This window comes from Cucumis melo, chromosome 12 (genome assembly GCF_025177605.1).
Source record: "Cucumis melo cultivar AY chromosome 12, USDA_Cmelo_AY_1.0, whole genome shotgun sequence".
Classification (NCBI taxonomy): domain Eukaryota; kingdom Viridiplantae; phylum Streptophyta; class Magnoliopsida; order Cucurbitales; family Cucurbitaceae; genus Cucumis; species Cucumis melo.
In genome coordinates, this window is record NC_066868.1 from 27,745,998 (window position 1) to 27,761,948 (window position 15,951).

The 15,951-nt window shown below is 33.2% G+C and overlaps 2 protein-coding genes across 2 annotated transcripts; both read right to left on the bottom strand.

The window, feature by feature from the left end:
• Positions 1 to 922: 922 nt before the first annotated feature.
• Positions 923 to 9,114, bottom strand: LOC103491456 (uncharacterized). Its single transcript, XM_008451449.3, has 10 exons — positions 8,969 to 9,114; positions 8,676 to 8,754; positions 7,607 to 7,692; positions 6,812 to 7,119; positions 5,122 to 5,292; positions 4,449 to 4,956; positions 2,773 to 3,003; positions 2,568 to 2,692; positions 1,772 to 2,121; positions 923 to 1,579 (listed from the first exon to the last, which is right to left on the bottom strand). The coding sequence occupies exons 2-10, from the start codon at positions 8,679 to 8,681 to the stop codon at positions 1,325 to 1,327; spliced, it is 2,040 nt and encodes a 679-aa protein (XP_008449671.2). The 5' UTR covers positions 8,682 to 8,754; positions 8,969 to 9,114; the 3' UTR covers positions 923 to 1,324.
• Positions 9,115 to 11,608: 2,494 nt separating this feature from the next.
• On the bottom strand, positions 11,609 to 15,697 carry LOC103491323 (PLASMODESMATA CALLOSE-BINDING PROTEIN 3-like). The gene is made up of 4 exons (XM_008451327.3): positions 15,462 to 15,697; positions 14,523 to 14,762; positions 14,393 to 14,426; positions 11,609 to 12,101 (listed from the first exon to the last, which is right to left on the bottom strand). The coding sequence occupies exons 1-4, from the start codon at positions 15,514 to 15,516 to the stop codon at positions 11,789 to 11,791; spliced, it is 642 nt and encodes a 213-aa protein (XP_008449549.2). The 5' UTR covers positions 15,517 to 15,697; the 3' UTR covers positions 11,609 to 11,788.
• Positions 15,698 to 15,951: the final 254 nt, after the last annotated feature.

Here is a 15,951-nt window from a genome sequence, read left to right on the forward strand (position 1 = left end):
CGATATTTTTTAGCTTGAGCCAATCCATACGCCTATATCCTTTCGATTTTAATTACAATAACATAGACATAGAAGGCCATTGAGATATAGGCAAAATTTTAGGTTAATACTTATTTTTCTAAACTATTTATAAAATCCAGCAAAATTCATCAAACTTTCTGTAAATCATTTGAGTTTTTTTATGTGTATACTATCGTCTTTTTTTATTTATTTATGAAAATTTCCTTTTAAAAGATAGTATTTAAGAGATGCATAACTTTTTTTTTTTGTTAAAAAATAGTTACGAAAAATAAAAATTATAAAACTAATGATTATGGAATAAATGATTTAAAGCATTCTTTACCCTTCTATAACAACTTTGGCCTGGGAACTTTAGAATTTTCTAAAATTCATTCATCTCTTAAATACAAAATTATAAATTCAAGATATAATTAAACGTAAAGTTTGATCAAAGACAATATACATACATTTCACAACTTTATAAGATCATGGGTTACTATATTCATTGACGGTGATTTTTTGATGAATCGTAGTGTGTCCAATATTTCATTAAAAACTATAAAGTCTAATTTTGATTTGACCAAAGAATAATGAAAACGAAAAGATACAACCTTAAGAGAACACGTTAAGAACTCTACATTAAAAGATTGCATCTGTTAAGATGTAAATTCCAATCTTTTAAGATGAAAACTCATGACATCTCAAGTGAGTGGAGTGATTTATATAGTCTCTAGTACTATGTTATGTAATTAACTATATCTCACTCCGTGTTTGAAGCTGTGTTTATTTTCCACCCCAATCACAGTGTTATATCTCATCTGTAAATAACCAACTTCTTAATGTTCCAAATAAATTAAAATTTTAAAAATACAATTCTTGAAAAATCCCCGAGAAAAGTTGAGCAATCAAAAGAAATACACAGTTCCAAGGTAGACGTAAACTAAATTGTAATTTAATCCAATAATAATCATAACCTCGAGGCAGTGATAAAACTGTACACAGAAGCTTAAGCAACGTTAAATTCGAAGTAAAAAAGAAAAACTTTACAGATTTGTTTTCACTACACAACATACAGATCTGCCACAGAACCCCCATTCTTCAGTAGACACTTAAGATGAGTACCCCATCAGATTTGTCGAAACACGTCTTCAACACAAGAATTAACAAGCTAGGTCAACTGCTTGTACATACCAAAAAGAAAAGGCCTATGATATACCCCTGCACTATACTACTATTGACAAGCTAAATCAAACAAGTTAGATATCTACCTATGTATTTGAAAATCAAACCTTGAATCATCGCATCGCATCGCATCGCATCACGACTACCGACGTTCCTTTTTAATCCCTGCATTAAAGATTTGGAGATACTTTTCTGCAACCCTCTTGGGAACATCTTGTTCACTCGTGCTTTGAGACCCGCTGATACTAAATGTTGGCGCTGCCGTTTTCAAGCAACGCTCCGTTTCCAAGCGTTTTATTCCTTCACTTCCTTCTGCCTTCGTATCTGATGAATGTTCGGTCTTTACTTTTGACGCGGACAGAGAACAGGAGTCAGTCGATGCGATTGGAGTACGTTCCTGTCATATGGTTTGCAAAATAATGTAAAGAGAGGGACTAGATGTCGAATGATTCTCGTATCATCATCGTACACAAACTAAAGAAACATTCGGTTAGCTCATCCTTTTTTCTTTAATTGAACGGCGACGAGCAAATGTAAACAAATCAAGAGGAAAAGGCTAAGTTCGGCAGCGAGTGTGAGATTTTTCTACCTCATCTCTTTTCTGAGCATTCATATTTGATGTATTGTCATCGGACTCCTTGGGTTTTTGCGACCCAAATTCTAACAGTAATCGTTGAATGGTAGAGTCTACATCGTTTGCAGCTGGAGACTTTCCGGCAGTCTTTCCACCCTCGATGTCAATTTCCCTTTTAACGACATTGTCTTCATCGTGCTTTCCAGTTTTCTTTGGCATGAACTCCAGTAGAGGAACTTTGGAATTAGATTCTACTGAAGAAACTGCAGGACCATAATGTAACACAGGAAAAGGAGACTTGTCGTCTTTAATTTCACGGAAGACTCCGAAAATGAGGTATTCGGGATTAAACATGTTGATAACATCTGCATCAAGAGTTGCACATGTCATAAAGCTATCACAAGTAAAACCAATGTTATTAATTAAAAATCAATTAACCAACTTTAGAATATCAAATTCAAGCGAACTGTACGACTCCAATTGCATCCCTTCTGGATGTCAATGGTTACAAGCTCAAGTATTCAAAAGTGTTGGTGTTTAGTAATGTAACATGGTGAAAAGTTGGAGATCAGCATTTACTAAAAGATGTTCCATTCTTCTGATTTATTAAGAACGAACAAGTTTGATTCCTATTCTTCAGTTCATTTCAAGATTAAAATAACTATGGTTAAAGTTCATGTCTAACTACTACAGGCAGTAAGGAATCCGATACATGCTCAGGAGCTTAATTTGGAGTTCATCAATAGTCAACAGAACAGACATCAATTTAAGTTTTTATAGCTTGAAAAATAATGAATGTAAAAGCATTTACACTGTGAGAGGCGATCCAGCTGTCTACATGTAAATAGAACCATCTCTGCACCGTCAACAAGACTTCTTATCAATAAATCTTCTCTCTCCATAAGTTCAAATAGGAAAGAGTTGTTCTTTCTGGACCTACACTTAAATCCACAATTGTTTTACATGGCTAAACAATAACTGGAATTGGATCCACTAAATCCAAACTCATAACAAACCTTTCAATATTGCACGGAAAGAAGTACAAGGCAACATCGGCAAGATCCGGACATTCATCATGAAATAGATCATTCCAAATATCAGAGCGACTAACTAGCTTCACTTGAAGAATGGGAGGAATCTTCCGCGACAATTCATAAACTCTACCATATACTACACATGGAGGCTTTGCCAGGAAACCATCATAAAATTCACCAGCCATACGTGTACCAACAAAGTGGAAGCCTCCCCTAAAGAATAGAAATTTCTGAAAGTAGTAAATAATTTTAATTTTCAGTGAATCATATAGATAATACCTGTATTTCCTTTACCAATGAAACTGTTGTATATATATATATAATATCAGTAATGTGTTGGGATGCCACCAAACAAGAAAACTCAAGGATCATAAAGAACACTAAAAAAATAGAAATATATGTTGCAATATCAAGGAAGAAATTACAATATACTATAACTTTCAAGCTCTCTCCCAAAATTCCCGAAAAGAAATCCCACAAAATTCTTTTCACACACCTCCCGGACCCACTTCCTATATTTATAACTAAAATCCCTAAGAAACTTACTACCTATTTACTAATATGCTCCGACTAATAACCATACCAATATTCTAAAAGTAATCCTACCATATCTATAACTAGCTCTCACATAAGGTTGGAACGACGAATATGAAGTACTGATCCATCAACAATCACTACAGAAGAACAAAGTCATAAAATTTTAGAACGCCATAAGAAAGAACAAGTTTGCAAAAATGGGATGGGGATTCGTAATCCATTAAATGCACATGAAAGAAAAGGATGCATCGATTAAATAGAAAAAAGAGAATTGGGCAAAGTTTCACTCATCAAACACTAAGAGCGCATTTGGAGCGTTGAGTTGGTTATTATAGTTAGTGGTTGTTCTAGTTTACTAGTTATAATAGTATGTGCTTGGAGCACAAACTATTTTAGTCTAGGTAGAAATAGTAAACACTATAACAATAAGACAAATGAGTAGAAAAAAGTAAACATACAAATTGTTGGCAACCAAACTTGAGGTTGGTAAGATTTAGAGCTTCAACTATAACAATGGGTATTTACAACTATTTATAACCTACAATTAACTAATACCAATGGATGAAGATAATTATAAGATAATTAGAATATTTTAGTCGGTATCTAGTTTAGTTGATAATTTAGATTAACTAGCGTTTAACTGGTTATTTTCATATTTCCTTGTAACGCCATAAAAAGCCAAAGGTTTGTAATGGGAGCTTTTATTATTATTCCTTTGAATATAGAACATTTTTCTTGGAGAGCATTCTATCGTCTCCAAGGGATGAATTTTTCTTTCTTGGTCATAGGAGTCAGTCTGATATCTCTTCCGTTGCATCAGTAATGCTATTTGGAATCCCTCTTTGTTACAATGTACCATCTCTCCCTCTTTGTTACAGTGTTGACTAATTTCAACACAAACTAAAATAGTTTGGACCCCAAATACAAACTATTACAACCTACATACTATAATAACCAACTCAGTGCTCCCTAAATTGTTAGATCATAGAAAACCACTTTAGAAAAGTTAAATTTGGTTCGATAAATATATCATAGAAACCCATTAAACAAAATGGCTACATTTAGATATCTCCATTATAATGATGGAAACGAAGAAGCAAACAATAAAGGATAGGACTCACTTCCAAGAGGCATGTAATGATGGGAAATAGTCACGGTATGCATGGATTTCTTGTATCATCAATGCATCCTTCAAATTTTTTTGCACATCCTCTAACTTAGTAGAGGGTGAAGGAGCTTCTTTTCCTTTCTTGTCATGATATGCATGTATTTGATGTGTAAACAAAGTATCCTTCTCTTTTTGTGTATCCTCCAACTTAGTGAAAGGTGAAAGAACTTCTTTCGCTTTGTTGTCATGAGATGGATGTATTTGATACTTACACGAGCCATCCTTCTTCTGTTTGGAAGGTGAAGGAACATTTTTTCCAGTGTTGTCACGATACGCATAATCTTCATGTGTAAACATAGCATCCTTCCTTTGTTTTTGTGTATCCTGCAACTTAATGGAAGGTGAAGGAACTTGTTTTCCTTTGTTGTCACGATATGCATATACTTCATGAGTAAACAAAGCATCCTTCCTTTGTTTTTGTGTATCTTGCAACTTATTGGAAGGTGAAGGAACTTCTTTTCCTGTGTTGTCATAATATTGGCTATAAAACAAACAAATGGTAACATACCACTAGAAATGGAATTTAAAACTATGCAAGGGGCTATATGTTTAACTTGGGATTGGATCCCACCAATGATAACCAAATTTAGGAGTTTCATAAAGATTGCAAACCTCTTTTCTCTTACCTGTTTTTGTGACAGGACAACCATGCCTTGACACAGAAGAAGTGCAAGCAAGTGTATCCGCCTTCACCTTTTTTAAAGTTTGTACAGGGCCTACTGGCATTGGAGGTAAACAAGTAGCTAATGCTTGTTTCTTCAAGCCACATGTCTTTGAAGGCATCAAAGGACTTCGTTCTGAAAGAAAAAAGACAAAATTTAAATCAAACATTCAACTAAACATAAGTCGGAAATTGAATAAAAAGTAGAATGCTTTTGTCTAAAAGGATATGATGGACCGATGAATTTTTAGCACTATAAATTCATTTTCCCCCCTTAAAGGTTGCTCTCTTTGGTTCACAAAAATAGCTTCACACACATAACATAAATTATTGGACCTTGCATAACATAAAATAGAAAACCTAACACCGCAATTTCTTCCAATAAAACAAAAAACAGAGATCAATTTGAGAAAAAAGTATACACTAGAGAAGTACTGACAATTCGTTCAGGTAATGGCGCTGACACATGTCACACTTTGACACTTGATGGGCATATCTCTGAGAATGCGGCTTCAACCACTTTGTATGGAATTATTTATTGGACAAATTTGGTTTTTAGTTAGCCCACTGCTGAGATGTGAAAGAGATTATCAAGGAGTTTCTTCATCTGCCTTAAGATTAAGGTTGTTTCTTGTGGCTTTTTGATGTGTTTGCTTATTGAGGGATCTTTGAGGAAAAAGAAACAAATGAGTGCCTAGAGGTCTAGAAATGGATCCACAAGATGCATGGTCCCTTGTTAGTTTCCATGTTTCTTTTTGGCTACGGTTACGGCGGTTTCATCATTACTAGTAGGTTACATGGTCTCCCTTGGCTGCCTTGCCTTGTGTGAGCTTGCTTTTTTGGATGCAAGTTCATTCTTTCTTTCTTTTCTCAATGAAAGGTCGTTTCTCATAGTATACATATGCATGTCTTAATCGATTTGTTCTCTCTCTTAATCGATCTGTCTTAATCGATTTTCTCTATCTTTCTTACGAAAATCTATCTCTTTTCTCTTTCTTTCTTAAGAGAATTATCTTAATCTCTTTTCTTGATCTTTCTTACGAGAAAATCTATCTCTTTTCTTTATCGATTTCTTTCTTTCATCCCTCTTCATCTCTTTTCTTTCTCGATTTCATCCCACATCTGGATCTCTTTTCTTCTTTATCTTTCTTAATCTCTTTTCTCTCTTTTTCTTACGAGAAAATCGAAATCTATCTCTTTTCTTGTTTATATATGAGAATCTCGATATCTTTGATCTCTTGCAACCGCACATATCAATCAACACAATAAAGGCGTCTTAAACACTAGTTGAACAAAATAAACATGGATCCAAGTATCCAACATTTGTTAAGCACTATACAAACTCTTGTTTAAGCATAACAAAATAGACACGGATAACAACTAGAAAAATAATAAATTTTTGGAAGCGAAATAAATCGATTGCATTTAACCATGTAAATGTATAAACTAATTGACCTTCAATTTCCTTCTTGTTTAAAAACGATTGATGTATTTTAAATTTTATATCTTAATAAATATGTCACAATCATGTTTATGTCTAGATTTTTAAAAAGATGTGATGTCATCTTGTATCCATATCTTGTGATACACGGTTCATAGATGAACTCCCACCGTAACAAATGCAAGAAAGGATAAGAACATGCTGAAGAACCTACCTTGAGATTCTTTTGATGCTTGGAAAAGTGGCCGGGGCATAGAGCTTTCGAAGACTTTTCTGAAATTGGATTTTTTTTGCGGTGCAAAAGTTGTGTTCAACTTTGAAGGCGCATTAATCCCTCCCGATGACAGCTTCATTACTTCTTCAGTAGGTAAAAACTTCACTTTACCAATTTTAGCATGTCGTGGCATTTTGGGTTGAACCTGCAACCCTGAACCATCGGGACTTTTGGCCCCATCCAATGTACAATTACCACAAAGCCAGGAATTGGGGACTTCATCATCATTCCTGTTGGGCATGCAATAACTAGAAACAGAGAGATGGCAGCGTATGAGAAGGGTCACAAATGGAGAATGCTGATAGGACATTGAATGGACAGAACTTTAAGGAACGATCAAACTAATCATATGAAATCCCATGATCAAAAGTACTAATGGAATTAAAGGGATTAACATCACCAACATTACAATTACTTATTTTCTAATCTCGAGCCTGAAGTCAAATCAGTCAATTTTTCATCAACCTTTTTAAGTCCAACTAGCTGAGGTTTAAACCTACACGACCAGAAGACAATGCACATAATCTCCCTTAAGTAGATATACTACGAGTATGTTTCTCCTCTGGAATATCCCCAAATTGAAACTCAACAAAGTGTTGGATCGTAGTATTCACAAACTGAAGAACATGAAAGACCATTCATGGTTCAACTGACGACAGCCTACAAGACCAAAATCAAACAAGGAAAATGAACTTGAACAGTATCAAAGAAAAAGAACTGAAGAGTTAACCATACAGATGTTCACGGACTACTTTGCACTTGGTACAGGTTACTATCAGCTCTGCATAACCAACATCCCCACAAATGTAACACAACTGATCCTGAAAATCAAAGTAGAAACCCAAGGATCAACATAAATGATTGAAAGCAAGTTTAGACTCAAGAATAGGGGTAGAGAGTATTCCTAGAGAAGTAGAAGCACTAAACACGTTTTCAAATTTTTTCTCAATATGAAAATGATTCCTTACTAAAAGATAACTGCCGAGCAGCCAAGTAACCTGCCATTCTCATAAAATGGGAAGATGAATTTAACGCAAAATAATAAATACGCATGTGGCATGCGGAAAATTAAAAATATGGAAACAAAGATCTTGTGTTTTCTAAATTATCTACCGTGTTGACATATGACAAAATGGAAACTAAAATTAGGATTCTTGGATTAAGGATTGTTACAAGCAACTAATAACATATTCTGGGAGTCATTCTAAAATGGTTAAAATTATTTTTGTCAAGCTCAAAATTATTTTGAAACAAGCCTTGGTCGTTAAAAATTTATTTAGTGTTTGGAATTTTACACTTTTAAACACGACTTTCAGAAATCACATTTTACTTTAAAACGAGATTTTGAACGAGACAAACATGATTTTATCTAGCATTTCGCTTTCAAACATGCCCTAAATTTGAAATTAGTAATACTGCATTAAAATATACAAACATATCTGAAGCATCGTTCAATCTCCACGTAGTTTGTTACTCATGCAAACCGCAAGGAAGAAAGTCAAAACCTAAAGTGATGTATTCCACCCAAAACACATTGGACTGAACATACAAGAGTCCAAAGAGCAGCGCAAGCTAAACATTATAATATTCGCGCAAACGCAGATTCCGATAACAGGAACAAGCAGACAAACACCGGGTCTAAGAAAATTATTTTAATCCAATTAAGTTTCGTCTTGCCAAATATAGCATACAAACATGCCGTCTATGCCCGGTTTAGCAAAAAAAAAAAAAGAAAGAAAGAAAGAAAGAAAGAAAGAAAGAAAGAATGCGAAGAACAAATACACAACAATGCAAAAGAACTTACCGCCATTAACCGATACAGAAATCTAAATTCAGCACCGCAATAAGTTATCACCTGCCGTAACTGCACATACAATGCTTGTCTGCAAAGGACCAGAGAACAAAACACGAAGATGAGAAAGAACAAAGTAAAGAACTAACTGAATGAACCTAAAAAGCCATTGAAAATGGCATTCTTACGTAGGAAAACCAAACGATCATACAAATTAATAGTTAAAAGCGTCGTAGTGAAGAGAAACAGAGAGATGAGAGGGAAAAAAACAAGAACAGAAAAAGGAAAACAAAGAAATGCATTACTGTGTTTTGAGATAGATGAGCAGAGTTGCAGCATTAATGGCTGGCCCGCCGGCGGCAATAATGGTTTGTTGGAGAATGAGCAGTGGGAGGAAGAAGAAGAAACGCTTTGAAAAACAACTGTCGGAGAAAATGAATACTTAAGGAAGGGGAAACAAATCAAATATAAAATATAAAATACTGCGATCCGTCGGGCGCAATTTTTTCGTGAAGGGCCCTGTCGTGGTCGTGACGTGCCCTTCATTTGGGTCCACCGTCAAAATATCATTTCAGTCTCTATGCTTTCAAATTCACTTAATTAATCCCTTTAATTATAGGAATCTAAAATTAATAAAAATACTAAATATAAATTAAAGATATAATTGGTTTTTTCAAAAATACTCCATTAATTGACTACACAGGACAAGTCGTTCCTATCTTGAAAGGAATAAGATTTGTTTGAATCTATCGTTTATCTATATGAGATGAAAAATGATTAATTAAATTTATCACTTGTCTATTCGAGATAGATAGTGGTAATGGTAGTGATAAATCCATGTATGTTTGATAGTACTTCAATATCTAAGCGATCTTATACCAAAAATCGTTTAGTAAACAATCATTTAAATTTATCGCTTATCTATTAGAGATAGATATCTCTACTTATTTATGATAAACGATTGATTGTCTAAATTTTGATAAGTGATTGTGTAGTAAAAAAAAAAAAAGAAGAATAAAGGAAGATGAAATTAAAGATGACGAAGAGAGAGTAAATTTTAGAATAGGAGATGAATGAATCACGAACAATAATAAGTGAAAATATGAAAAATGAGAAGTATAAGTAATAATGTGAAGAATATGTGCATAAATTTAGTACTTGTCGTGAAAAATTCAAAACCAACACAAACAAACCTAGAATTAATAAAAGTTTTCACGATGTAAATTAAGCTGATATAAGAGATATGAGAATGAGATGGTATTTCAAGTAATAGTAAAAGTAAAATCTAAGTATCATATTTTTACGTGAAAGAAAGTGTTTTGGTGAACATATATATATATTGTGATTAGATGATATTGTTTTATTGCGTTGTACGTAAAAAGTAATTTATTTCTATTTAAGCGTCTTCGATGTGGGGGTTTCTGTTAATGGAAAGAAATCAGAAGGTTGTCAGTCAAATTAGTTTTTCTTTTTATTTTTAAGTTAAGTAAAAGGGTAGATTATATAAAATATTTATGAACACTTTGAATTTTTTTTCTTTTTCGTCTAAAAAACTTATTTGATTTTTAAGTTTTAATTTTAGATTTGTTTCAAAATAATAATTTTGATGTTCTAACTGTTTGGCCAAAACTAAAAATGATGAAGTAATTACATATGGTTTATATGCTATTGTTCTTTTGTATTTTACGTTAACCGGCGTTTAAAATCAAACAACCATTTCTATAACTTATTTACGTAAAATGAATATTAATACGACGTTGTTGTTTGGAGAGCTATAATACAATCAGTATTTATGAGAATTAAACGAGTGTTAAAATGTGTGAAGATCTAAAACAAAACTTAAATGGAAGTGTGTTGATTAAAATGTGTGATGACTTTGAGCTAAAACTTAAATACGTGAATATCTAAAACGAATCTCTATGTTGATGACCAAAAGCATCCACATAGACCCGAAAACGCGTCGAGATAGTTTATATGTCAACACAGACAAAATTGCAGACAGTGTTGGGAGAGGATCTCCTATCTCCTAGCGTATAATACATGCGTTGTCGGCGTATAAACCCTTTGTTGATAGTTACTGATACACCGTCAGTGTATTAGGGGCGTCAATAAAGATTCTATTCGCCGAAGATATCTTTTACTCCTTGGCAGATGGTCAAAACCAGTAAAATAGCGTAAATAAGATATCCAAAACAACACTGTCGAAATATAGCATATCTATCGACGATATATCCCAACGGTTATAGGACGTTAGAAGTTGTTTAGTTTTATTTTTTTTAGTATAACCTAGTATATCCATCAAGCAAAAACCCGAAAATAATTAATATTTCTACATTATTTGAATGATTCACTGTGTGCTCGTCATTCCATAACCTATAACGTTGGAATTATAAATATTGATAATCTGATAGTTCAAAAAACACTTCCTATATAAAGAAATTTCATAACTCATATTAAGGTCATCCCATTGCATACTCTTAAAAAAAAAACCATAACACAGAGCATTGCCAGCGTGTTTTCGAGTCTAAGCTGACGCTTTTGGCCGTCGACAGAAAAGCTTATTATTGAAATGAACATGGGAGAGGGGGGAAGGAGTCGTTTTGTTGAGCGGAAAACTAAAATGCATGAAAGTATAAATAGAAGTGCAATCAATCGAGACATCATAACTTAGAGGAGTGAACTTCTCATGTTAACTAATTATTTAATGCCACATTAATGCCATGTACCTATAACTATGAAATTATGCAAAAATGAACATTACAATTGTATTTTTATATTTTGTAAGCATTTAAATCGGATAAAATACTCTAATAAAAACTCTTTCAAGCATATATTAGAAAGCTTCTTCCAACTTTAGTAATTAATTAACAATCCAATCATAGATAGTAATTAATTACTATGAGTACTCTAATATATATTTCAAGATCAACACTCGAAACATCATATATATTACAAGACTCCAGTGCAATCCTTAATCTTGATATAGTAACGAAAATCCAAAACCTTACAAGAAGCCAATTTCAATGATAATTAATCAAACTACTAACCACAATAGAACATATAGAGGAACCATAAATCTTATAACTCTCGTTTACAAGCTAGCTAATTAAGTAGTTATAATCAACTCAGTCCCAACAGATTAGCACGAAGCTAAATAAAACGACGATTGACATGGAGAAGAATATACGACGTTGGAGGCGGATTCCGCCATGGCTCTCGTCGGTGGTGGTGCCGGTTCCAGTGGGGTTGACACCACCCGTGCCAGCGCCGCCCAAAACTCCGGTGGGAGATGCAGTGTTAGGAAGGGGATTGTTTGTAGCTGCGGGTGTCATTGACGATGGTGGTGGTCTCGTGACAGGTGAGGTCATTCCGGGGACTGTTGTCGCTCCAGGTGGTGTTGGAGTTGTCGTCACTGGAGTTACTCCGCCACCATTGCCCCTGAAATAACATCTAGTAGTTAGCATTAATTAGTTTGTATCATGTTCAACACACAGTCACACCCTTCAATTCACTAGTTGAGTTAGCCATGTTCATAAAAAAACAATGATTTATGGAGAAAATTTAGAAATATGTGAGTTATTGGATGCTACCTTTTAGGATTTTTAGGTTAGATTGTTTTTTGTGAAAGGGAAGAAAGGAGTAACAAAAGGACGTATGGAGTCAAAAGGAAGGGCACGGCACGATCCTCGAGAACCCTAAAGAAAATTAAAGTTGGCTCGCAACCCTAAAAAGCATCGAGTGAAAATGGCTCACCCAAAAATCACGCTGGGATCAACCCAACTACCCCACACACGCGAAAGGAGAACAAAGGTAACCATTCTAATTTCCAATTTTAACGTTGTTTAAATTTTGGTTGAATAACATCTTTAGTTTTTAAGTTATAATTAAAAATAAATAAGATACTTTTTAAGGGCATCAAAACGATATCTATCTACTTATGTATGTATGTATTACCATTGTTCTTTCATTAACGTTTTCACCGTTTATTATTAGAATTGTGAATTATTTGAAATTTGAAGGAAAAGTTGAAACTTAAGAGGGTATAAAATTAATCCTAGCACTAGCAAATATTTCTAGGTCATTACGACAACTTTTCACACCAAAAATCTTGAAAACCTCTCCTTAATAGCGATTGATGGTGTTATTAAACAAAGTGCTAAGCCTAAAATATCTTACTTTTGAAAGAACACAAGCATCCAATGAAATTAAAATGGGTTGTGTTAAATCTCCAAAAGGATCTCTATACTGTTTGTATTAGTCCTTAAACAGACATATTTTATTAGTAGTTTGTCTTTGCTATATAATTTTTCTATGTAATTAATATCACGTGTCAAATGTGTCATTTTTTTGAATTATACATCATCAATCATGTGTAGTAAACAATGACAATTAATAAGATATGAACTAGATATTTTAAGAGCTTAAAATACTAACGTGAAAAGTTACATGTTTAAAAACCAAAACGAAACAAAACTTGCAAAATAATAAATATTTTTGGGACAAAATCCCAAGGTTGGTCGCAACTTTTGACAAAGAAGAACGTTACCATCAAGTACCCTAAGACTTCGAACTAATTTACTCTAAAAGCCAATAATAATAACAAAAATTTCAACATGACTCAAATATTTCCAAAACATAACAAAGTTTTATAACTATTATTGATATTCAAAGTCTATTATTGTAATATTGAATAGATGTTGATAGGAATTTATTCGTATCAAATTAAAGTTTTTGTTATATTTTATAAATATTTTCTAATAGTTAAATTTATTATTATTCAAGAATAAAAAGAGAAAAGAAAAGCTAGGGCTACGTCAAAGATTAAATAAAAAAGCAAGAAGATAGTGCTTTTGGACGAGGTTGAAGTCGAACCTTTGATTTATTGAATTGCCAAATGGCAATGCAAATCTTAAAGAGGAAGAAATGGAATCCCAATAATTGCATCTTCTTTTTGGCTCGTCTTTGTCAAATAGTATGTGGCCACTTAATTCAAAACCCTAACAATTTTTAATGTACAGAGCTACACAAAGCTCTTCATTGGATTCAGGGGTTTTATTTTTTGAGTTTCATACCACTCGATTGATATATGATCATATTTTATGTCAATTGTGTTAGTTCTAAAAATGAATTTAGGGGTTTTTTTTAGAAACTTGAGAGAGTTATTGAAAAACCAAACCCTAATGTTACAACAACCCTAGGATAATGTGGAATCTTAGAGGAGGTTGATGAGTTTGAAAATTTTAAAATTGGAATGTTGAATTTTACAGTTGCTGAGAATAAAGAAGATTCCTTCTGGACAAAAAGCAAACGAAAACTTGAATATAGTTCTTTGAAAATTGTAAGTTCAAATTCTTGCTCCATAACTTATGAATAAAAGAATTAATTAGTATGAACACAATTAATAAGTTTTAAACTCAAGCTTACCTTTATATATATCTTTTATTGTTGTCTTGTTTATCAATTTAATCAAAGTCAAAATTTGAAGAGATTACAAACAATTATTATTGTTTTAAGTTTTAACAATGAAAACAAGGTATAGAGACGGTTAGAAATCAAATAAACTCATAATCATCAAACGTGAAATGATATTTTATAGAACGACGAATCTATATGTAGTTAAATATTTTGTTTTTTTAAAGAAAAATTAAAATATAATGTGTCATGAGTTAGAGTAAAGTTTGTGAGTTAAAATATAAAATAGGTATACAGATCTTAGAAAAGCAACATACCCGGCGCTTGAAGGGTAGGAACAGCCAGCAGCACCTGCCCAAAAAGCAAGTGAAATGAGAAACAAACAGACAAACAAATAAAGTGATTAATAAAAACATGGGGTTTGGGTTTGGGTTTGGGTTTGCTTACTAGGGTCAGTAGTGGAGATAGTAGCAACACCAGCAAAATCACAAGAGCCTTGAGTTTGGCCTTTCTTTTGGAAATAGCTATTGACAGCATAAGAACAGTGAGCCCTTACTGTATTTGGAAGGAAACAGGCTGCATTTTGTCGAATGGGGCTGCAGTCAGCCCCCGCCCCGCACGCGTAGTCCAGCGCCTTCTGCAGCGTCGCATCGCTCACCCCGTTCTTGCAGACACACCATGTTGCACCTACGCAGAACGGGACACATATATACTCACCAACATTTAGTCCCAGGGTAGAACTTAAAAAAAAACTTCAATTATGTGTAGTCTAGATTGTACTAAGTATTGCTCGAATCGGTTTTTTTTATCGAATTGTAGAACAGTAAAAATACACAACTTGTACAAATACACATTCTTCACCTTAAAAGAAAAAAAAAAACAAATCAATTTCACAAAACCAATTACTGATAATGGAAATTATTCTAAACATATATAGAATCACTTTTGTCATTTTGAATTTATTTTTATTAGCTCGAGTAACTCAATTTGATAATATAACACTTACATTTAAAAATATAAAAATCAAAGACATGTGTTTCAAAACAAATTTTGAGCTTAAAATAGTGATCCTAAAAATTTCAAAAGCATTTGCATACGTAGATTTTACTCTTATTTCATCCAAACTGTAATTTTTAACTTAGAGAAATGGTGAAAATTTTAAAAATTCCAACACTACTCTGAAAGAAAAATATATAAAAAATGTTAGATCGTCGGTTGAATTAACTCGACCCAACGAGCAATTCTTCACAATCATACCATGTTATAACACGAAATCTGATGAACTTCGCATCATATACTGATGTCTTATGATAAGTTTAACCTTATAAATGCACACACGAACCAAGAGAGAAGATGAAGGGAAGCTAGAGTACTCGTAGAGCTTACTTGAATGGCCAGCCATGGCGGCCAGAAGCAGCAATGAGAGATGCAGAAAAGCCATAGCCAAAAGAAAATTGAAGCCGAACAAGAAGGTTAGTGAAGAAAGGGTGGAGAACTTAATATGACGAAGAGAGAAAAGGGACTAAAATAGGGAACAGATTTGAGAATGGCATACCACAAAGCGGCAGAAAATAAATAAAAATATATATATGTGTGTGTGAAAGAGAAAAATAAAATGATAATCATTGTAAACTACAAATCTTTTGAAATTATTTATAAGATATAACAAAAATTTTATTGTTAATGTTGAGATACAAAAGCTTGATTAAATTAAAATTAGTGCATGTACAGTAATGGTGTTTGTTAATAATGACAATGAACTGTGAACTTTCTTTTTCCTCTTTAGTTTTCTTTTGTTGTTTTTTTTGCTTTAAAGCAATACTCCTTCAATTCATCCACTACTTTGTTCACCGCCACGTCCTTTTGCTTTTATAAT